Consider the following 24,423-nt stretch of genomic DNA (forward strand, 5'->3'; position numbering starts at 1 on the left):
GAATGACATGCTTTATTTATAATAAACTTTAATTTCTTTAACATATTATTAATAATATAGTATTTTTAAGTTAGGTTTGATTTAAAAAGTAATTTTAAGTAATTTGGTAAGTTTTAGCAAAGCTTATTTACTTGTGGTACTGAAAAAATGTTATTTCTATCTGTTTGCACGATATCTCAAAATCTAACTAAGCTAAAGATTTGAAATTGTGCATGCAGCTTCATTTCTAATGAGGAAAAAGTGGATATTAATCTATGTGATTTGGCTGAATGTTAGCAGGTATGTTTACATTGGTCTTATGGGTAACCGTGATGGCAACGAGAAAATAGCATGTTAAATTTGTAAACAAACTCAGTATATTCATAACATGTGACATATTAACATGTCAACACACTATGCCTAACTAACTAACTAACTATGCCAACACATCCAACATAAATTTGTGGTGACAAAAGTCAGTGAGATGATTTGATTTCAGCGTACTCTTGTGTTGATATACCCCCCTCCCCACTTCATCGGAACTTTTATTATTTAAACACTAATATGAAATACAATTTAATGAACAAAAATGTAAATGTATCTTGTGATAAGATGTCTCAAGAAAGATTTCCTGTTTAGACTTGAAATTTGGTTCAAAATTTCATTTATTTACTGACAAGATATGATGTCACATGTCCACCATGGAATTTGGCTTTGTTGAAGCATATAATCCAGTAGGCTGACACAATTTCTCTTCTGTTTGTCGGGAGGATGTACAAATTTCTTTGCTGTATGATAGTTGTCTGTTGTTCTATGTGTCAATAATGAAATTTTTTTTTTTGTGTTCTGACTTGAAATTTTGTACTGGTTACAAGACATAGTGTGGTATACTCCTACCGTAATTCAAAACATGCCAATCCCTGAAGTCATAGTTAATTCATGTGTATTCTGTAAATAGTTACATTATTTTTAGCTATATTTTCTTAGTCCTGATCGCAAAATTGCCAGAAATGACTAGTTTTGAAATTCCTATAAATTCTAGATGGAATTTTTCAAATTATTTTGTTATTTGTCAACATAAAGGTATCTTGAAGGGGTGCGATTCTCGACTTTAAAAAAATAATCAACCAAGAACTGATTACACCACCTTCTGTCACTATGATTGACACTGCACTAAGGTGAGTAGTAGCTATACAACCTTAGTATATCCCTCTATACCCCTGACTAGTACCGACTCTGCCTCATCCATTTTAGTGTCTTATTCATATGTTGTACATTGTCAATTTGCAAGACAATAAACACCACATTTTTGTTTACATGCTATAACATTTACAATTTGTGTAATATATTTTGACATTGGAATGAACTAATTTATGTTTTGATTAGAAACCGAGTCAGGCTTGTTTTTTAAGGCTAATTTTAAATTGTCAATGGTTCATGAGATTCTGTCATTTCAAATTGGCCAATGTGGGAACTCGAGTAAGTAATTTCAGTTTGAAATGTTTCAGTCTAAAATTATTAATTTTATTCAAATATTTTTTGGTACTTTGGGATTATACCGACCACACCCAGACATGAATCGTTATTTCACATTTCGTTTCTACTGATTACTAGATTAGCGTGGAACAATATTTCGTCAATATAAAACAGGAATTGTCTTATCGCAAACCCCTCCCCATCCTCAGACAGAGGTCAAAGTCGAGCGTCTAGTAGATAACGTGATTGCAGTCTCGCCGCCCGTTCAGCTGGTGCATCGCTGTGGTTTGTACTTCCGTGTTTTACCTCTACATTTCTCCAAACACAAAAATTCAACAAAAACAAACATTTCTCAAACTAAACTCTTTATTAAAAAAACACTAAAAACTTGTTTTTATTCTTGATCACATTCCGCCACCCAAAATGCGAGTGCCTCCGGCCATCAGCGCGGGGCAGCACCGAAGGTGCTGCCCCGCGCTGATGTCGACGAAAGAAAAACATCCCTCGAGATAGTACCTATCAGTAAAATATCAAATTCTAGAGGGGCTAATCAGAAATATAAATTGAATTGCAATGGAAAGGCAATTATGTACCGTGCAAATCACGTGATGCCGCGCGGCCTGCCGTAATCAGGATTCTCGAGAAAGATAAGATAATAGCGACAACAATACCGATCACAATACCTGGAAATGCTTTTAAGTTTGTAATTTTGTAATTGAAGAGTTGTTTTTTCGTTCTATCATGTTTGTTTCTATAAATTTCTATTTTTGTGTTCTTCATACTAGTGTGGTCGGTATAATCCCAAAGTACCTATTTTTTTTAATAAGTACATTGCAAGCTTTGTTGTTTCAGTTGTACAGTTAGTTATTTTTTCCTCACCATCTCAGATAATTTCTTATTCAATACAAGCCGTGTGTTTAAACTTAAAATTGGGTATGCAATTCGACATAAGTGATAAATCTATATAACAAATAATGGCCAATAAAATCCGTGCACGCCTATGTGGAAGGCATGCGCCCATTACTTCTTCCAGGAAATCATTTCGGGAGTGAAGGCTGCCACAATGGGTAATTTAAGCGGTATAACAATACCTTACAAATATATGGACTTAGGAATTGTCCCCATAGCAATTTTCCTGAGCCCCCTTTTCCAAGATATCAGCAAGCTTTCAAATAAAACAACAGTCCTCCTTGTTCATATTTAATGAAGTGCCATACCAAGTAGTAGCGTTAGCGTTTTCCAAAGTACGTTGGCAACGAAAAAGCTCAAAACTGATGTTGAAATGATGTAAAGAGTTCGTTCCGAGCTTCTTCGTCACCAACTATTTTTGGATCTCTTCAGATGAACAGAAAAGGCCCAATTTCGCCTTGTAAAATAAGACATTACTTTCTTTTACGAACATGACTCCATATTCTAGGAGTAGAGCAGAGACATTGTCAGATTCCAGACGCCAACTCACTAAGAGAGATGTGAACTGGATCAACACTAAATATTCACATTGAAACAACCCTTCCAACTTTAGCTACAATTGTTATCATACCTGTTTTATGCATAAGATTATTATACTCATAGGGATTGGCTTCTGTGAATTTTAAAACTTGATTTTCCTAATTATTGTAAAATTTATTAATGATTAACTTAACCATTATTTTCAAAAATATCATACAAAACCTACAAAAAATTTGGTAGTATATAATGCAATTTAAATCATGATAGAAACAATACAGACTTTTATAGTTTTTATTAAATTTAAAATTTATCATTAAAACATATCACCAGAGAAGTTTATATAAATACATTTATTATATTTTCAAACAATTTAAAATTCAATAACTTATATATGTACTTGAAACCAAGAGTAAAATGCAAACTTAAAAATTCTTTAAATTGTGATTACATTTCCACAATTTATCTATTGTTCATTGTATGACTTTTAACATTGCATAAACCAAATCTGTATGAATATTAATGCCTTTGGTCCAAAGTTTAATTTTTTATTTGTTATAAAAATACAAATGGAACCATAAGGATCTAAAAGACATTGAAACCAAAAATTTACAAAACTCTCCGGTTCTAATTGTCCTGTTTGTATATAAAAAGAGAAAGTGTATGTTTTATTTTGGCACTATCAAAGTCGTTTCTACCTAGAAATTTAATAATCAGCCGATATGTCCTGTATAATCACTGCCACTTCTTGATTGACAGTTGGTCTCCAGTTTTGGCAGAACATGGGTCAGGAGCATGGCCTCAATGCTGCGGGAGAGCTGTGTAAAAAGGATCTACTGCATGCAGTCGACAACAAGGACCCATTCTTCCATCAGGTTTGCACATTATTATATACTTATATACTGAGTAAAGTTGAAAGTGTGGACTCTGTGGTGTAATGGTAGCACAATCCCCCAGCAAGTTAGAGATCCGGGTTGGGTCCTGGTGGAGCAAGTACTTTTTGCTATTCAATGTTTATTGAAATTATATATATATTATTGAAATTAAATAAGGCAATTGCCATTTATACAATTTAATGTAAACAAAAGTCGTTTGACAGGTATTTGGTCTTCTGATCATATGTTAGTTTGCTTATTTAAAACGCATATGTGACAGATACGGCCAAATACAAAATAATTGAATCGGAAAAAGTAAGCGCTCTGTGGTGTAATGGTAGCACATTCACCCGGCAAGTGAGAGATCCGGGTTCGACTCCCGGCGGAGCAAGTACTTTTTGCGATTCAATGTTTATTGAAATTATATATATATATATATACCTGTATTTGAAACCTCTTTATGTTCATTCATACCTCCTTACTGTGGTTTAGAGTTAACATGAAACTAGATGTAATTATTTCACAAAGCTCTAATGAATAACAACATTGTTTTAATTTGATCCTGTTCTTTCTTTAATTTCTTACTTAATTTCTTAAGTACAGATAGCTGATGCAAAGATAGCTGATAATAATTGTCAACCAATTTCATTTTTACCTGTTTTTAACAAAATTATTGTAAACTCTTCCTGGACATACTTTTTAATTTTCTTGAAAAACACCAAATTTTGTCTGATCAATAATTTGGTTTCAGATCAGGTAAATGAACTTTTGGAGCAATCACACAACTTGTAGGTTTTATTGTAGTAGAGTTTGATACTTATCCGAGTACACTCAGTTTCTTTCTTGATCTCTCAGAAGTATTTGGTACTGTTAATCATGGTATATTGCTACACAAGCTAGAAGGCTGTGGTGTATGGGGGACAGCACACCAGTGGCTCCACTCATACTTGAGCAGCAGAAGTCAATATGTTCAGGTCCAGAATGCAGTCTCAAGTAGTATTAGAATATACCAAGGAGTCCCTCAGGGATCTATCTTGGGTCCTGTCCTTTTCTTGATTTATGTGAATAACATCCATGCATCAGCCTCATATGGGAAAATCATCCAATGTGCAGATGACACCACTCTTTGTTTCAGGGCTGAATTGAGATTGCCTTCATTGATCTCAATTACTAGATTCAAAATTTTCTGGTAAATAACCTCAAAAATAATTATGAAAAGACAAATTACATTATCTTCTATATAAGTGGGTTTAATACTTATGAAACCCCAACAGTAATGGTGGATAACATTGTTGGAGAAAACTGTTCCTGCTAAATTTCTAGGAATACATCCAGATAAATGGTTTACACCTAAATACAGATTAATATTTTCGTACCTGTCCTACAGAATTTCTCTGTGAGGTAGTTGTGCCATATCAAACTTGGGAAGAATATTCAGACTGCAAAAAAAGCTGTTCGAATCATTGCAAAATTGAACAACAAAGGGTCATGTCAGAAAGCCTTCAGGGAGCTCTACTTGCTAACTCTACCTAGCTTGTATATTTTAAAGACTACTTTACTTTTGATTTCAGTATATATTGACACAGGGTAATGATATAAGATATACGAGACAAGAGCTTGGAAGCGCTTTCGAGACGATCAGCATAGAACAGCAGCATTTTAATGCCTCCCTTCTCAAGCTGGAAACTTATTAACAGTCTCCCTGAAACACTGACTTTAGAAACCAATCCAAAAAAATTAAAAATCCAATTAAAACACTACTTTGCCTTGTGATTTTTTCTCAGTTGGCGAGTTCATGGAGCACACTCGGGATTGATACTTGTGGCACTGTTGCAATCCTAGGGGTTGAATCCACAAATGTTGTTTGTTTGTTTGTATGTGTGCCTGCATGCATCTGTATGGAAAGCCGAGAGAATGGATTTAGTTTTTAAGATAAATACCATGAAAAATTGCTATTATTATTGACTATTGTAATACAATGTAATATATAGTCAACACAATAAATATATTCTATTCTAGCTTATTGTTGGTCAAAATACAGACATCAATGAAAGTACTTTTTAGGTTTTGACGTATATTGGGATATCAAAAATAATTTACTAAGGATTTAGTTTGGGATGGAATGAGAACTTCTCTATTTCAAACAAAAAATATTTTATGACCTCTCTGATGACCTATAGGATGTTTATAATTAGTTATTAATGTAAATTGATGTTGAATCAGTCTGTACTAAACATGCTTTGCAACAAAATGTATTTTATGTACTTATTCAAATTTGAAAATATTTTCAGTACGAATCAGGTCGATACGTACCTCGCTGTATAATGCTGGATCTAGAGCCTAGGGTTATTCAATCGATCAAAAACTCTGAGTACAGTCAAGTAAGTGAATTTTAATATTATAATGCTTGATTAGCTTAAAATTTAGAATAGTTATAATCGATTCTTCTTTTATGACATTGTGATTTTGTATCCTTAAAGGAGGAATTCAGATGGTATTAGGGGGATAGTCACAACAATACTTTTCAGCCAAACTGGTTATAATATACAACTGAAAAATGGCTTTTTTATTTCTGTAAATATTTTGTATGCTGAGTAATCCATATACAATTTTATTTCAAATTAAACGGACCTTCTTACTCCAGCACATTTAGCATGGGATTTTGTGTTTGAAAACTTAAAATTTAGTGAATAACAGTGACTTAACTAAGATTTTGCTTTTGGGGGATGAATCTGATTGAAGAGTGCACCACACTGGGGTGTATGGAATAAATCTTAATTTGATTGACTTAGGCAGGTCTTATTCAAGGTAGAACAACTGTTGTATTTCAGACAAGTTGGATTGATGTTATATGAATTATTTTATTTATTTTAGGGCTCTTTGTGATGTGGGGTGGGGGTTCTATTCTGATATCTACGAAGATCAAGTTTTCTCCTGTAGACTGGTGATTTTACACATGTAGTCTCTCTCCAGACTATGACCATAGCTGCTTTGGAGTAAAGGTGTTCAGTGTTCATTGCTGTGGAGAAGAATAATAACATTTTCGTAGGAAAATAACATTTTATAGATTTCAATTTTTTCATAGTAAAATTCAAAAAATAACTTCAAAATAACATACCTTTTTAAAAACAAAATGGGTTTGGAAGGTAGTTATTTCTTAAAATGTATTAGTAAATAAATGGAATTAAAAGATAAAACTGCCTATAAGTTCTTAAGTCAATCAATATTCATTGCTTTGGTGTGATGATAACAAACAAATAGAGACTACAACTAACAACATAGGTAATGTGTTGTGAAAGCTTACCCACCATTATGTATAGGTTGATATCCCCAAAGAAAAACTTTCCTGTCATCACAAAGAACCTCACTATGAACCTGTAAAATTGTGTCCTGATATTTAAAGCAGTTAATTTATAATTGGAATAAATGTTTAAAACGTAATCCCTACAGATGGATTACGGCACAGTCCTTAGATGGATACTGCAGGAACTCTTCAGTCCTGAGAAAGAAACAACCTGTCCGTAGGTCCTATGGCCATAGTCTGGTGTAGGCGACACGAATAAAAATGTCAATCCACAGAAGAAAACTTGGTCTCCGTTGTCGTTGATACTATTGGCACAGTAAAGTTGTCAAAGTGTTAAATTTTCTTATTACCACACAAAAAAACTCAATGAGTAATAAGGCTTTGCATATGCCTTTCCTTATTTTTAATACAGTACATTTTACAGTGTAATAAAACACCAAGTACTGTAAGAAGTTTTAAATTGTTTTTACAGTCAGATGACAAGGAATGCAAGGCAACATTGAAACTTGGTTGTTTCCTATGTTTATTTATGTTATTGTTGAAACGCATTTTGAAAATAAAGTTTTGTTTCAGTTTTTATTAACAGATTATTTTAAATTGCATTAATTTTATCTTTAATTTTTGTTATAAATTTTAAATGCAAATGCTCAAAAATTGCACTTCAAATGTTGTTATATTTTTGTTAGTTTACAACTAAAAATTTAGTTTCAATATAGTTTATCCACTTTGTTGCTTAACATTGTAGTTATTTGAGCAACGGAACATGTTTGTTGGGGAAGATGGAGGAGGAGCAGGAAACAATTGGTCCAGTGGTTACATGAGTGCCACCACGCATGCGGACAGTCTTATGGACCTGATACGGCGAGAGACAGAGACAATGGATCTAATGGAGGTGACGTTCTCATCAGAATATTGTGAAATAGTAATAAGACAAAATAGAAAGCGTTCATTGGATCACGTTTAAAGTAATAAATCTACAGGAGATTGTTTTACTATTTGAAAAACATTAAGTTCTTATCATACAAAACTATTAAATTGTTACCACATTGAAATCAAAGATATTTTACGATTATAGGAACTTAATGTAGGAACATAATTTAAATATTTAATTAATTGCAATGTTTTATATTGTACTGTAATGTAATAAACTCTTTATTCCTGTATATGGTAATATATTAGTTGAATAGTAAATGTCTAAACCAACACTATATTAAAATGATATCATCATAAATATTAAAATTAGATGTATTGAGTGACAGCAACTCTTTTCCAGTAATATTTTTACGTTTTTGTGCGAAGTTTCATTAAAACCAAAGGTTGCATCATAGGCTTCAAAAATAAAACATATAATTAAAATGTGTTTTTATTTGTGGAGTTGCCTTACAATGAAATCTTTGGTTTCAGAAGACATTGTCCCAAAAATATATTTAATGTTAGAAAATAGTTGTTATTACTGAGTATATTTAATTCCTCCAAAAATCTTTAACAAATATTAAATGTTTGTGTTTAAAATTCAAGAAGTACAATTGACTTAACACAATGATTTTTATATATTAGTTCATATTTGTAGTAATTATTTTTTTTAATATTAGACACAGTATAGGTATTGTTACAAGTTATTAATTTTTATCAACAACCATCTTGATCAGAAGAGCTGTGTTGCAGGTTTCCATACTAACCAAATAGAACACTGTGTAACTAACAGGATTTTGGACTTTTCCCATTATTATATGTAAAAAAAATAGAACACTAATTTAGTCTTTTACCTTCTATTGTATGAGTAGCATGTGTTAATCTTATCTCATTGGACTTTCATGTACATTGTTTTTGACTTTTGATTCAGCTGTTAAATTTCACTTTGGTAAATTCATAATTATGCATTTTAGTTTTTCATGTTTTGTGCATATTTTATGACAGGTTATTTGTCACTTGAAGAAGAGGATAGATTCCAATACTTGAAACTTTGTACTATTTTTTAACATATAAGGATGGAAAATGTCTGAATTCCTAATGTTCTTTAAATCATCCATGACACTTTAAACACCTCAATCAAAGTGAAAAATGAGGCCAACTTGTATTAAAATGAACCATGCATGTCTGAAAGTTACACTAAGTATTCCATTACTGGCTAATTATATTTTTTCTAAATTATTTAATATACTGTATACACTATATACACATAAAATGTTAAAGATGGATTAAAAATTGCTCATAATTTTTCTGTAATTAAGATATATCTGGTCTCAGGGTTCACTGATTACCCATGGCATCTCTGGAGGCACTGGCTCTGGCATGGGCTCTTTTATTCTAGAACTTCTCACGGACTATTTTCCTAAGAAAACTATCCAAACCTACAGTGTATTCCCTACCTCAGTAAACCAGGTCAAGAGGTAATCATTTTTAAATATCTTCATTAGAATTTCTTAGAAAAATGTGCAAGCATAAAAGTTCTTAAATCTAAACACTAAAGTTGTAAACTGGATCTAGTTGTGTTGGCTTGTCTTCTTCAGTCTAGAAATTCATCTAGAGAGCAGAATAGTTTGTAAGTGAGTATTCTGGTCAGGTCTGAATCTTCCTGGGTTTTGGTAGAAGGCTGAACAAATGTATGCCTATTTGTATGGAATTATAAATTTTTCCAGGCATATTTTCCCCCTGAAATTGATGGCCATTCAGATTTAAACCACACTGGCTTTTACGCATGAAGCAGACACTTTTCAAAGTGCACTAATAAATACGACATAATTCCTGAGTTGTGTGTAATATATACTATAGTAGCACACATAGTTTGTGCCATTTTACAAAGTAATTAAATTTTCTTATAGCCACAGATCAGTGTAAAAAGTCACATTTTAAGCCTTTTAAAATAATAAAAGTTTTGCTACAATAGGTTTTTAATTAGTTTACTGCCAAAAACAAGAAATACAAGGCAACATCAGAATTTTATATAATTTTAATATGCGTAATCAGTAGCCGACTGGCATAGTTGCCAGTTCTATGGTTAATCATTAGAATACTGTTTCTTTTCTGTGCATTTCACATGAAACTGTAAGTTTTAATCCCATTCTAGTGATAAGATCATTCACAATGTATGCATTCAAGATTAAACAGCAAAAGTTTACTGTTGTTTCACTGGATTTGGAAGAATACTGGGGGCTTACTTAATTAATTCCAGAAGTATGTGGGCCTTTTATGGAGGCTAGATACAGTTACAAGACCACTACACCATGTCGGGATGTCGAAGAAGCAGGACAGCCAGATTCCTCTGACCACTCTTAGGAATCAAACTTCATCCTAAGAAATATGGAAGGCAAAATATGAGGTTTGTTGTCTCCTCATGCTGAACAAACTAACACATGGAAATCCCTAATAACGGGAAGTAAAGATGGCACTAAAATTATATTTTTTATTTGAAATCTAACATGTACAATATGTTGTAAGCTTCTTTTTGGAGCTCTCTTTAGATGAAAATGGCTCTGGATTCCAGGAGTCAAGTCTGTGACAGCATTGGATTACAGAGACTGTGCTAAGAGGAAGGTGAACTGGAGTTTTCACATTTTATATATATGCCACATACATACATTTATACATTACATACATTACATTCATACATTTGTATTTTATTTATACATTTTATTTTTTTATTTTATGTAGTTTATATATATATAGTAAAGTAGTTGCAAATTCAGCTGTACTAGTGAACAATGTTTTGATAGAATAAGTTGTTAAGAGGCATCAGAATATAAGAATTATTTTGATTTTTAACCAACCAAAAGTTACATTGCATCAGTTTTATCCTCTTATATAGATACAAAAGTTGTGGTCCTAGGGCTTTTCTGAAACAAGTCTACCTTAGTGATTGTCTTGAATTTGATTGCCACCTTCGCAGCATGAAAATACTCAACACAAGTTCATCAAGATTTCATTGCACTGGAGTTGTATCTTTTCTAAAATCTTTAAGATAAACTGACTTCCCACAAAAACTTATTTTTTTTAATTTTCTGTTTGAAGAAGTTGCCTTAAATATAACAGAATACGTCATGTGCCAACAGGAGTGAAGAGGGTATACTGGAAGGCCAGTATGGAGATATAGTGATTGAACCTTACAATTCTCTACTGACTCTGCTGAGATTGACAAGTTACGTTGACAGTGTGGTCATCCTGGACAATCTAGCCCTACATAACCTCACATCAGCAGCACTCTTTCTTCCGCACCCCTCATTCGCCAACATCAACAAGATTGTGTCAGACGTCATGACTGCCTCCCTTGCTCCAATCAGGTTGGCAAATCCATTTTAGTAATTACTAATAATAATTTTCTTCAGATTAAATCAAAGCAAATTCTATCTGCATATAATCATAAACAACGATGATATGAATCTTTACACAAAATGTTCAAACTGGGCTAGTAGTTTGGGGACATATCTCTGAAGAAATGCCGGGCAAACTGAGAACATGAAGTAAGCAAATTGCCTGGCAGCAAGAGGGTTAGAACATAGTGTTTAGTAACTTCTTTTTTCAATGTTATGGGTGTTTACGTAAATAAAAAAAGGTACTTTGTTTATATATTCTTTAATTATTTTCACTTTATTTTTGTATTTTGAATTGTGTTCATTTTGTAATGACACTTTTCAATTATTGGCAATATTTTAAAAATTCTAACACTTCAAAATACTGAAGAATTTCATTCAAAACTATAAACTCCTAGTTATTTCTGAGTTAGGTATATTTTATTTTTCAACTAAACCTGGTATGGAACTTCAACATTTTTCTGTACTTTGGCAGAATTCAATAAACAAAAGGAGCACATTAATGACGTGGAGGCTCAAATTTGAAACCCAAGTTTTGGTTATTGATGGATGAACTAAAATGTGAGTTACCTGAGAAAAAAAACCTGTAGTACAAATTATATTATTTTATTACTGTACAGTATATTGGTGCTAATAACACAATATTTTCCTTGTACACGGTTACCTGGCATGGAATTTGATCACCCAACACAATATTTTCATTATAGTAAACACAATCTTTTCATTCTGTAACCAAACTATGATTACTTAACATGTAATTTGATCATCTCTGAGCATAGAGCTTGTAATAAATTTTGCTTCATCTCAACTGTAATGTCAACCACTAAGGTTCTATGAGGCAGATATATGAACTTTTATTGGTAGAACAAGATGTTCACAAGAACTGTGGGAGTTTTGTAAGATTGGGTTGCCCAATCATTCACCTTTAAACTGTAGAAATGACACCTTGGGTTGGATGGTCTTAGTATTACGAGTACAGGGGAAAGAATAATAAGACATTGAAATAATAATCGCCTTTTTTCATTTATGGTGCTGGTAATGTCAACAAATAATAATAAACATTTCAAATGTGGATCATTTGGAACCATATCTAAATTACTTCTCTCGTTCTTTTACTTTATTTAAAATATTGTTCAGATTAAGGAGTTAGGCTGTGCAACAGATTTCCTCAAATTAAATTACTATAATTTCGTAGAGCATCAAAATGAACTAATTTATCGTGGTTTTATTTTAAGATGATATTAACTGAAAATAGTAGCAAAAACATGTGAAGTGAAATAGCAAATAATTGATAACTTGTGAATAAAAGCTGCCTTAAAACTTGGTCCTATACATTTTGTTTATCCCATCTCTTTATGCAAAGTAATTTCTGATAATTTCTTCTTTGTCCAACAGGTATCCGAGTACAATGTTCAACTGTCTCAGTGACATAGTATTGAGTCTAACCCCAGTGCCTCAGCTACATTTCCTCATGACTGGATACACTCCACTGCGTTCTTTTGACTCTCAGGTATTCAAGTTCTCAACAGAATTACATTTTTCTTATTTTTTTGTTCTCTTAGGACAAGAAGCTTATCAATTGCACCTAGTCCTATAAGGACCTTTGTGCTGCTTCTGTAGTGACAGGATATTCTGGATGGGTAATGTGGAGGGTAGGGGCGGCCTCCTGTCGAGATCCATGAGGAAGAATTTAGGACACTAATCTCAAGTCATGTCCCCTCGAAAGAAGGGAGGCCAGCTCTGAACCAGCCTCTCCAGTCAAAGCAGGCAGGGGAGGGGTTGTGCACACCCTTATTTTGAGGTTAACAAGAACCTTTGACACTGAAGAAACTAACTCAAACAGTCATCTCCTACAGTAGACAGGACTTAGGACTTATCAAATTACCCTTGCACCCCAAAATCTCAACATTTGTGGTTGAAAAGAAAAATAAAGTAGAATTTCTCAGATAAGTGACAGTGCTATCTAAACTAAAATCACCAAAGATAAAAAAGTCATCTGCCGTCTCAAGTGCTCCACTTGAATAAAAACTATGTTAGAATATATCTAACAGTCAATTTATAATGGAATTTAATATATATGCTCAAATCTCTACTATAGGCATAGCATTTAGAGGGAGATCATCTGTACAAAGTTCTGCCCACTCAACAAAAAACTTTACCCATAGCACTTTGGAGTAATCCTAAGATCAGGTTGTTTTTGTAGCTTTCTGACAACTTTTTGTACATTGCCTCTAACGTACAAAATCCTTTCAAAAAGTATCCTGATTAGTATCATATATTGCCATATCATATATATATACGTTGTTCAAGGAGAAAGAAAACATGTTAAATTTTAAGAAAATACATATTGGAGGCTGCAAGGTTCAGTGCTGGAGCCTGTTTTGTTTATCGTCACAGTCAATGATATTTAATTCTATACCCATTGTAGTTCAGTATTGTATGTAGATAATACATATACTTTAAATAAAAATAACATAACAAATCTTAAATTATAAGAAGAATATGTTATGAGACTAGTTTTGGAATGGTTTCTTGTGCAAATGGTTTGGCTTCAATTAGAGTAAAATTATACATGTAACATTTTCTCTTAAAAAACCTATAAACAGCAATGAGTTTATTAAGTTATTAGGAATAAATATACACCATACATAAAGCTTGGACTATCATGTTTTTTTTTTTTTTAAATCTAATTTAAGCGTCAGCGTCAGCTATGCGGGCTTTGAAGTACATGAGTGGACCTCCCTGGGATTTGAACCCGTGATCTCTCGGTTAGAGAGACAAGACTATAACCAACAGTCTACGGAGGAGGACTACTATCATGTTAGTTAGAGCTAAGTTTAGTTGGATCATCATCTGTGAAAAATTTATACTATTGGTAAATTAATTGTGTATTAACAAAACTTTGCATTGGATAGTTGAAATAGTAGTTACAAAACACAACACTCACAATATTTATAAGTAATACCCATAATAGTTCTTGGTTTGAGAAAATGGTAGGTTAAATCACCATATTGTTATTTATCAGTGACATAACCAAGGGAAGGATGATGAGGTTAGAACCCCCCCCCCCTAAAAAAAATATCTATATATATAAAAATGAAACTGTTCGTGTGTAACAGCATCACTCACAAACGGCTGGACGGATTCGCCTAATTTTTTTTTTAATTTGTTCGTCTTGATCTGTAGAAGGTTATAGGATACTTTTTATCCCTTTCCCGATTCAGGATTCCGCCCCACTGGTTACAGAAATACCCGTAAGAAATGCATTGCAGCAAACATATGTTATTAAGTGAAAGAGTCTTTTCAAATTTTTAATCAGCTGTTCTTTGTAAACATATATAATGCGACAAAAAATATATTTATATATAAATTTCTTTACACTTATAGTTTTAAAGCATAGAGTAAGCTTAAGAGAAACGACAAATTTTGTTTAAACTGTTTCTGCAATCATAATATATAAAAATGAATGTTTGTGTGTTTGTCCTTTATAGACTCAGAAACTATTGGACCGATCACTATGAAAATTTGTATTTTTCTATGTAGAAGGTTTATACGCAATGCCCATTGATGTAACTAACCACCAGGCTGTACTGCAAGATATAAAAGTTATCAAAGCGCCTGCACATTATAAACTGCAATTACAACACAGTAGTTACGTATATTAAAATATCCAAACACTATTTGAAGGCAAAGAAATATACGGGCAAAGCTTAAGAGACGCGTGCGAAGCCGCGGGAAACAGCTAGTAATTAATAAAATACAATCCAACTTGTTTTGAAATACAGCTTAAATGTACTTTGAATTATGTCTATCTAATTTAAAAAAAATTAGATTTATTCCATGCCCTGGTATGTTGTGTTCTTCAATCAGATTATTGCCTCTATAACCAAGTCTTAGGAACACATTTATCATTAGACAATAAATTGTGCAAAAGGTATAATATGACTACTATTTGCAAAAAAATAACTATTTAGTTTTCCAATGTTCTGTTACTAACGGTTTCTTTTTAAGGCTCAAATGAAGCAGATTTTGAAAACTTCTGTTGAATCGGTGATGAAACGTCTTGGAAAGATGAGAAACATGATGGTTTCAATTTATCACCCTCTTCATTCTCGCCATGGCTATATCTCAGTCTTCAATGTTATACAGGTGATTTTCATACAATCTCTTTAGAACAGTTACACAGTACATTTCTGCTAAAAAGGTCATACAGTACATTAAAACTAGTGCAAAAATATGACACAAATTTACTCCCTTCACAATATGATAAAAATGTTTATTGAATGTATTTTTATTGTACCTTACTCAGGGGTGTAACAAAGAATCTCATTACGGATTTAATGAAGCTCTGTTCCATCTAAACAAATTTTTATTGCAACACATTACACAGTATGTACCCCATAATATTACTTTTGCTAATTAAATCTGTTTTATGTCTGAATACAGCCAATTAAATGGGAAAAATAATAATAAAATTACCAATTAGAAACTTACTTACTTAGAGGGTGCCTGATACATCAGTACGCTATGCATTTGGAATAGGCAACTTTATTTTCGGATTTTGTACACCTTAATTATGCTATACTCTACATGATCAAAAATAGGCATATTCCTTGAGAAGTTTGTCTGAAAAATGTTTTATTATGATTAAAAATTAGCGATACAAACTATAAAAATACTCCATAAATTGAAATTGAACAAAAATCAATTTTAATTAGGTAATAAACATTTCTGGAACTATAAATGGTAAATGGTAAATTACCAGTTCTTAAAAATCTGTTTCACTGATTATTTTATTGCATGATGCACTTTGAATGAAGTCTTAAATGACATTTTAGCACAAATGCACTTGGCTTTTCAGGAGCAGTTTACAACAACGTTTTGGTGGCATTGGGTGCTGGCCAGTACATGTACTTGATTATATCAAAGGGTACTCCTTGTAATGGTTTAGGGTAATTGGTTCCAAGGACGTAGCCAGTGAGGAGGTCCAGGGGGTCCGGACCCTCCCCAAAATTTTTTTAATTACTTTTTTAGTAAAGGATTATTATTATTTAAATAATTCAGTAATACTTACATGTACTGATGAAAGATCGTCCTCAACATAGAAAAGGGTAAAAAAATTTTTAAGGAACAAAATGAGGTCTTACTTTCTGTCCTCTAGGGGAAAATATCAGTTGTCTTGGCCCCCCCAAAATGTTTGTCTGGCTACGTTCTTGATTGGTTCTCGACATTTATTCCTTGTTTTAATTGTCTGGTCTAACAAAATTCAGTACATTGCTTTTATTCAAACAAAATTTTCAAAGCCACTTTGGAACGTAAGTCTTTCACGAACGAGTTATTATATTAGCTCCTTCCAATCGTATCTCTGGCCAGAATATCTCTTGGTAATGTTCGCTTTTTCTTAGAAGTTCTAAGTACATGTCTGCCACTAACATGAAAGCTGAAGTGATAGAGCTGTTTATGTTCAGTGAAATGACACATAAACTGTGCTGGGACATTTCTCCAAGACTTGTGTCAATGGAAACGTACATTAACAGTGTGTAACTAAAACGTGTTTTATTATTTTAAAGATAAACTAATACACTAGCAAGTTATTGACGTATGAAAATTGCATACAGTGTGATTCAGCCTTATTGTTCTTTGATAAAGTAAAATTTTTAAATTTTTGAGGGATTATCCCCCAGATCCCGATCCCACAGACCCAGATCTGAGTGAGTGTGCTCCTGAGTTTACTTCTCTGTCTGTCCAGAGCAATGACCTAAGCGAGAGTGTGTGGGGAGTTAGGCAGACTGTGGAGCAGTTTCGGCAGCGAGCTCGCTATCTGCCGTGGGCCGAGCCTATATACCAGACTGCACATTGTCCTTGGTCTCCGTACCAGGTACAGCGTCACCGCATCTCTGGTTTAACTATGACCAACCACTCGTCTATAGTCAGTGTGAGTTAATACATAATAGTTAGAACTACTTTATCTACCTAATCTTTGACATATATAACCACTTGAACCAGTAATTGATCAAAATTTGAAGATAAGAACAAAAGATAACTAAGAGATTTTAGTGAGAATGTTGAGTTAAGTTTCAGTTTACCTTCCTCTTAGAGTAGCATCTGGAGATAACTAAGAGATTTTTGTGAGCATGTTGAGTTAAGCTTCAGTTCACCTTCCTCTTAGAGTAGCAATGGAGATAACTAAGAGACTTTGGTGAGAATGTTGAGTTAAGATTTCAGTTCACCTTCCTCTTAGAGTAGCATCTGGAGATAACTAAGAGACTTTGGTGAGAATGTTGAGTTAAGCTTCAGTTCACCTTCCTCTTAGAGTAGCACCTGGAGATAACTAAAATATTTTTGTGAGAATGTTGAGTTAAGTTTCAGTTCACCTTCCTCTTAGAGTAGCATCTGGAGATAACTAAGAGATTTTGGTGAGAATGTTGAGTTAAGCTTCACTTAAGTTCACCTTCCTCTTAGAGCAGCATCTGGAATCTGATGCTGTCACAGATTTGTCTCCTGGTGAAAAAGAAGCTCAAAACTGGTGAACTGGAGCTAAATTCAATATTCACATTGAATCAATCCTTCCCTCCATAGCTACATTGAAATTTAATATGACATTCCTTTTCAGTATGTCCTACGTCATAAAAGCCTAACTCTAAGGTGTGGGTAACTTAGGGGCTGACAAAAGGCCAAATAACATCTATGTTGTGGAGGAGGGGATTAGTGCTATCCAGCCTACTGTTTATTTTGTCTCCTTTTCTGGTTACAAGGTCTTGTATATCCAAATTTTCTTTTTAAAGGTTTCTTTGATTTTTATGATTAGGTTATGTTTTTTTTTTACCGGAACTCTGTTTTAATACTGAAAGCAGGGTATTTATGCAAATTTTTTAATCCATAGGGTTAGAAACGGATAGTTTATCATCATCCAACAACTAGATAAAAAGAATGAAAGTTGCCACTCAAGAGTCAGATACGGTTGGTTGACACTGATTAAAAATTTATTCAATTGTTTAAAGGTTGGTATTAACTGTGTCAAGGAAAAATTATTATTTCACATTTTTAACCCTTTTGATACCCTTTCATTTCAACCTCCAACAAAATTAGTGCAGATGACGATGGTGTCTTTCTCTATCAATAAAAAAAAAACGGGTTGTGTGCTTATACAATGAATGAAGAATGTCTAAGTATGTGGTTGCTTAAGTTAATGTACTAATTTCATATTGACAAATAAAACTTCTTTTAAGGTTAGTATTTCTATACTTGTAGTATAACGTTCATGTTAAAGGCTCAAGTAATCATGCCAAAGTCACTGTTTCTGTTACATATAACATAATGAGTTTATTTTTAACGTTACCATATGATGATGATGAGACAGAGATATTGCTGTAACATTAGTGACAAATAATTTTTACTCTGGACCCAGTGGTAGTATGTTTAAAAAAGTTAGAGGTAAGGGTTAGTTCAATATACTGATTATTCTTGAAGTAATAACTTTATTTCTAGATTTCAAAGATCAAATCTTTGTGAATTAATTGAGCATCATGATTGACAAACAATGTAGCAGAGTCACCTACTACCTCGAACATTTTGCCCTTAAGGAACTGCCTGTTCAGCTACGTGCTGCAGGATAGATCACTCTAGAAGTTGGCCAAACAAATGGTGCAGTTTGTACTCAGCCACATACCAACAACGTAGAGGAAATGTTTAATCATAGATTTTATAATAGTGGAGAACATCACATGACTGACTCAGCAGCGATGCAGGAAAACTCTGCTTTAACTTTAGCAGATTAAAATCTATGTACACTGGTGGATGTTTCAGTTCTTCAAGAGCACCCTTAGTCAGTTTGGGAAGCTCTATTCGCGTTATGGCGTACGTCAACCAGATGCAGAATGTTTCTGGGTTCCTACAGCTCCGAGAAGAGTTGGAGGAGTGTAAACTCTCCTGTGAAAACCTCATATCTGAGTATGAAGCAGCTTTGGGTAGGCAGTACCCTAAACCAGTCTCAGAAGAATATATAGGAGTTTGTTAGAACTTTGTTATAAAATGTTTCATGAAATTGAACTGTTGTTTCTACATATGTTAAATATTAAACAGTTCATACAAGTACTCAGTTTATAAACAAACTCTCCAATAATTATGAAATTTTATTTTTGTAAGGCCTCTTGTGTTTATTATTATGTGGGTCTGATGATGTGTTCATTACACATGAAAGGCCTCACAAAAATAAAATTTCATAATTATTGAAGTGTTTGTTTATAAACTAAGTATTTGATTCCAATAAGAAGAAGCTGGTAGAATGTAGTTCATACAAGTGTAAACCATCATAAAGAAATAAGCTTATTAACTAGGTTAGTGGATTGAGAATAACTATCTGAGCAAATTTTGTTCTTTAGTTATCAGCTGTTTTAAACTAAACAAAATTACTCTCATAAAATACGAAGCCTGTGCGGCAGAATACCATTATCGGATGTATTTGAAACCACACGTATAGAGTGAAAGAGATTTTGATTGATACCAAATATGTGCACAAATAAAGAAATTCTTTTAACAATATACAAAATAAATTGTTAGACTTTCTCCAAACAGGGCCATGTTTACAAATTTCAAATTTATAGCATATGTAGAAGTATGAAATTTTTCTTATTTTTGATCAAATTATTTGTACATTCAATACGAAAGCACTTTAACCATGGGAGGTCGCACCTCCTTTCTGGATGCGTGTGAAGGCAATTGGCTCAAGCTTACCGTTTTATTATTTTTTAATTTTCCTTAAATAGGAAATCTTCTCAAAAGATCCTGAGAATTTGACTGTGTCTCATCATTCACTACTGTAATTTATCTTTAAATAAAACTGTTTCAATAAAAAACATATTACAAGTACTGTGCAATTTGGACGACACAAGACGTCTCACGTTAGCAAATTGCCACATGTACTTTTTTTAAGCATGTGAATACAAATTTTGTTTGTCCAAAAGAAAATGTGTCTAATAAGAGAGCATGCAAAATGTAACTTGAATTTATTATAAGTGAATGATTGTATTTGTAAATTTACCAAATTGGTTGCAGGGGACAAGAAAATTTTAATTATTTTGAAAATAAAGTAAGTAAAAGACATACTGATAAGACGGTCAAGGTCTTGTGAAGAAATATATGAAAAGAGATCAAGCGAGTTGCCAAGCTGCTAGTGTTATTAAGCATAATAACAGTAGAATTTCAAAAATTGCAGGCAAAACAGCTGCAGGTGTGACTATGTGAAATAAAATCAAGCAAGAAATAAGAGAAAAAGTATGCAATTATATAAAAATTGCAACTGGATATGATCTTACAGATATATTTGCATTGTATCCACATTTTAAGAGCAAAACACAAAATAATTTATAGACATGTTTTCACTTACGATGTTTGTGGGAACAAAATAAAAAAAAACACCAATTGATAAGAATGATTATCTTCTACATGTATAAAATATAGAAGATTTCATGCCTTCCAAACCTTTTTTTCCCTTGGGGCGGCCTACTGCCATGCACTTAAGCCTCAAGGGCTTTTTGCGCACCCCGGAAACACACCATGAGGCCCACCAGTCTACAACTTCAGCAGTTCAACAAACCGCCGTAAACAACCTATCAAGTCCTCCTGGGAAAATTCACCACCCCTGTCCAAACTACCAAAGATACTCAGTACATACAGTATAATATTTTGTTGACGTTTTCATGTTGCATCATAAAATTAGGCTTACATGGTACTGTATTTGCAAACATAATCAGATTTTACAAGCCAACTTTAGTATTGAATTACAAAATACAACACAAACAACTGACACAGGGTCGTAATTTTATAAATTCAAGCAAAGTGAACGCCTGTAAACAGTATATTTGTCGACTACATTCATTAATGAACAATAAACTCAGAATATTATTTCACGTGGAGAGAAGATGAAATAATTACGTTTGAACAACCCCGGCAAAGATAGGAGTGGGAATTTTACGAGTTTGAAAAACATCCGACATAGGATGGGAAACTTAGGAGTGAATTTAGATCTCCCAAAAATTAGCTTTAAATTTAAAAAATTGGGAAATTTTAATTTTTCTGTTGCGTGTACCTGGTTCTGTTGCGAAAAGTACCTGACCTCATTTTCTATCACGCTACAAGTGAAGACCTACTGAAGTGATGTATACATGGGTATGTTAGATGCAATTATACCTCATTTATTCCTCCATTTTTATTTATTCCTTATTTGTTTTCAACCATGCAGCTGTTATGATGGACTTTCCTTGAAAACATTGTCCTGTAATTCGCTAGGAGAACAGTTTTTTAATCTAAAAAGTGTTGATTTATCAAGATTCATGACATAACTCTCATACACAAAACTAATTCTAATTACTACTTCTTTACAGTTATGATTTAAATTTATTGAGTATTCATGAAAGAATAAGGTTTGTTTACTATTATCTGGGTTATAAAGAGCCAACATTATAAAATCAATTTATTTTATTCATAACACTCTCTGTAATAACAGCATATACAAAAACAACAAACGTGAATTCATTTAATATTTCATTCAGCGAGCAGACTAGGTGAAATAATTTTAAAAGACTCGATTATTGTTAAAAACAAACTACAACAAAAACTTACAACAAAAATTGGCTTCGTTTCCTTTTTTGGTGTGGCAAGAGAAAAACAGAATTTCATAATACTGTTTAGTAATAATAAATTCACTACATTAATACTGTAACTAACTAAAATAAACATAATTTTATTTCTATGTCCATTTAAAATCTGTACACTCCCATAAAGCTTCTTAGACATTTATAATTGCTTATGTACATTCTACAAATTGTATTTTTATACTAAAATGATGCTACTACGCATAATTTTAATGATAGTAATTTAGGATAGTTAATTATTAAATATACACAGGTTTTTTTAGACAAACTACAATAATAAAAGAATTCATGTCATGAATAAAATATAAAAGTATTGGATTGGATTTTTAAATACATTATTTAAATGTGAGATCATTAAGGCTCCCACATAGTAAAAATTTATAATTGTAAACCAGAATAGGTAAAAATAGTCATGAAGAACTGTGCTCTATTCAGATGTATACTTTTTTATGATTTAGCAGAAAAAATAAATGAGAAAATAGTGTGAAATAAATTCAAAATAGAGGTGTCCAGGACAGATACCTCCTATTTCAGTCATCACCTTAACAATTGTATTCACTCTAAATTACGATAATTTTTATTCATTTTACATGTTTTTTTATGTAAAGTCAAATTGTAGGTTAAACTCAATAGCTCACAACAGAAAAAGTATGAGAAAGTATTCACAAAAAATAAACAATGTGACTTGAGATACAAAACCACATAACACTCAACAATGACTCATTGGAGAGTATTTTAATAAAGCTACATCAAACTTATTTAAAATGACGTACATCAAAATTGTACATGAAAAAAAATATTATAACAAGGACACTTATAAAGAGTATGCGTACTAACAATTTTTACAGTAAATTATTTACATGTCGTATGTGTGTAACATTTTTTTCTGTTTCCAATTTAACTTTTAATAAGTAACTGATTTGTAAAGTTACCAAATGAAACTTCAATATGACCACAATAAATAGCACAAGTTTATTATTTAATTTACTTCTTTTCTTTTTGAACTGGGTTAAGAAGGGTTCAAACAATTACTTAACTAAGGATCAAAGCTACTATAAACCAGATATATCCAATCACAAATTGTATTCTATCCACCTCATTTTTAATTTGTAGCTTTTACTTTGCTTTACAATTTCCTACGACTGCACAAATTTCAAATAAATAATACATTTTTTACACAACTACAAGTATACACAAGTTTGATTGAATCGAACACAACCTAACAATGGCACCTCTACCTATCATCTACAATTTGTACTTCTTGTAAGGCAAATAAGTAAAAGCACAAAATTTCAAACGTTATTAAATAATGTCCTAAATAAAATTTTACAAACATTAACATTAATAGATCTGTCTGATCACATAAAATAAGGCCATAAAATAACACTACTAATAAATAATAAATACAATAACAACATAGGCTACATTTAATCGATGTCGATTACAGGACGATTTACTCTCCGTGTTGAGAGTTGTAAACACGCCTCGAGTATAACACGTAAAAAAACAAACAACAAAAAAGTACACTGTCTTTTGAAATTTGTTTCTAATAGCTAAACACAAAAATTACAGTATACAATAAATTCAACGAGCTTGAAAATCAACATGAAAACAAAACACTTGTCTGTGTTAATTGATTTACAAAAAATTTAATTTTCTCAAAACTGTGGTCAGCATTTGAGCGCTTCAATTTGTTCAGAATGTTCATGTTGGATAGGATTTCTAGCAGCGTTACTGCCCACAACCTGCGATTATCATCAACGGGTTTTTGTCCGCTCTACAAACCACCCCCACTCCTCTCCACGGAGATCTTCTTCTTCAGCACTTCCTTCTCGTGTTGCTCGTGCTCCATTTCCGCCATCTTGGCAAACCTTGAGTACGCCACATGTCCAGACTTGATAGCCGACATCATCTGAAACGTCAAAGACGTTAGAAATGGTAGAATTGGAAATTCCATTTTCAAGTGCAAGTATTGAGACACAGACATTCAAGAGAGTAACTTGATTGATCAAGTTTACTTAAAGGGAAGATGGTTGAAGTGGCATGAGCTCTCTCCGAGTAAGCTCAGATCACCTTAATTTTAGCCTATAAGAACAAAGAATTTAACGTTCTTTAACGTCCTTATTTTACATATAATTGACATCAATGATCTATCATCAGCCTTTACAAATGATTATATAAGTGCCTACATGTATGCTGATGATTTAGCTGTTCAAATTAATTGTAAATATTCTAGTGTAGCTAATCACCTCCTTCTGACTTCTAACTCCATAATCGAAGATTGGACAGCTGCCAACTCACTATGTTTGAATAATGACAAAACTCAGAGTATTGAATTCAGCTTTAAAACAAGAAATGAGGACAGTGTTAAGTTTTTAGGCCTG

At 32.7% G+C, this 24,423-nt stretch overlaps 2 protein-coding genes across 2 annotated transcripts in view; one reads left to right on the forward strand and one right to left on the reverse strand.

Moving 5' to 3' along the window:
- The first annotated feature begins 1,261 nt into the window (after positions 1-1,261).
- On the forward strand, positions 1,262-19,436 carry LOC124364189 (tubulin gamma-2 chain-like). The gene is made up of 10 exons (XM_046819478.1): positions 1,262-1,458; positions 3,661-3,776; positions 6,068-6,157; positions 7,826-7,972; positions 9,328-9,470; positions 11,130-11,357; positions 12,783-12,897; positions 15,399-15,536; positions 17,137-17,322; positions 19,194-19,436. Exons 1-10 carry the CDS (start codon positions 1,410-1,412, stop codon positions 19,308-19,310), a joined length of 1,329 nt encoding a protein of 442 aa, XP_046675434.1. The 5' UTR covers positions 1,262-1,409; the 3' UTR covers positions 19,311-19,436.
- A 2,412-nt stretch (positions 19,437-21,848) lies between these two features.
- LOC124364190 (glycerol-3-phosphate dehydrogenase, mitochondrial-like) overlaps positions 21,849-24,423 on the reverse strand; it is a 43,732-nt gene continuing 41,157 nt past the window's right edge. The window contains 1 exon segment of the mRNA XM_046819479.1: positions 21,849-23,951. Coding sequence (XP_046675435.1) covers positions 23,817-23,951 — 135 coding nt within the window. The 3' untranslated portion in view covers positions 21,849-23,816.

This window comes from Homalodisca vitripennis, chromosome 6, assembly GCF_021130785.1.
Source record: "Homalodisca vitripennis isolate AUS2020 chromosome 6, UT_GWSS_2.1, whole genome shotgun sequence".
In the NCBI taxonomy this organism is placed as follows: domain Eukaryota; kingdom Metazoa; phylum Arthropoda; class Insecta; order Hemiptera; family Cicadellidae; genus Homalodisca; species Homalodisca vitripennis.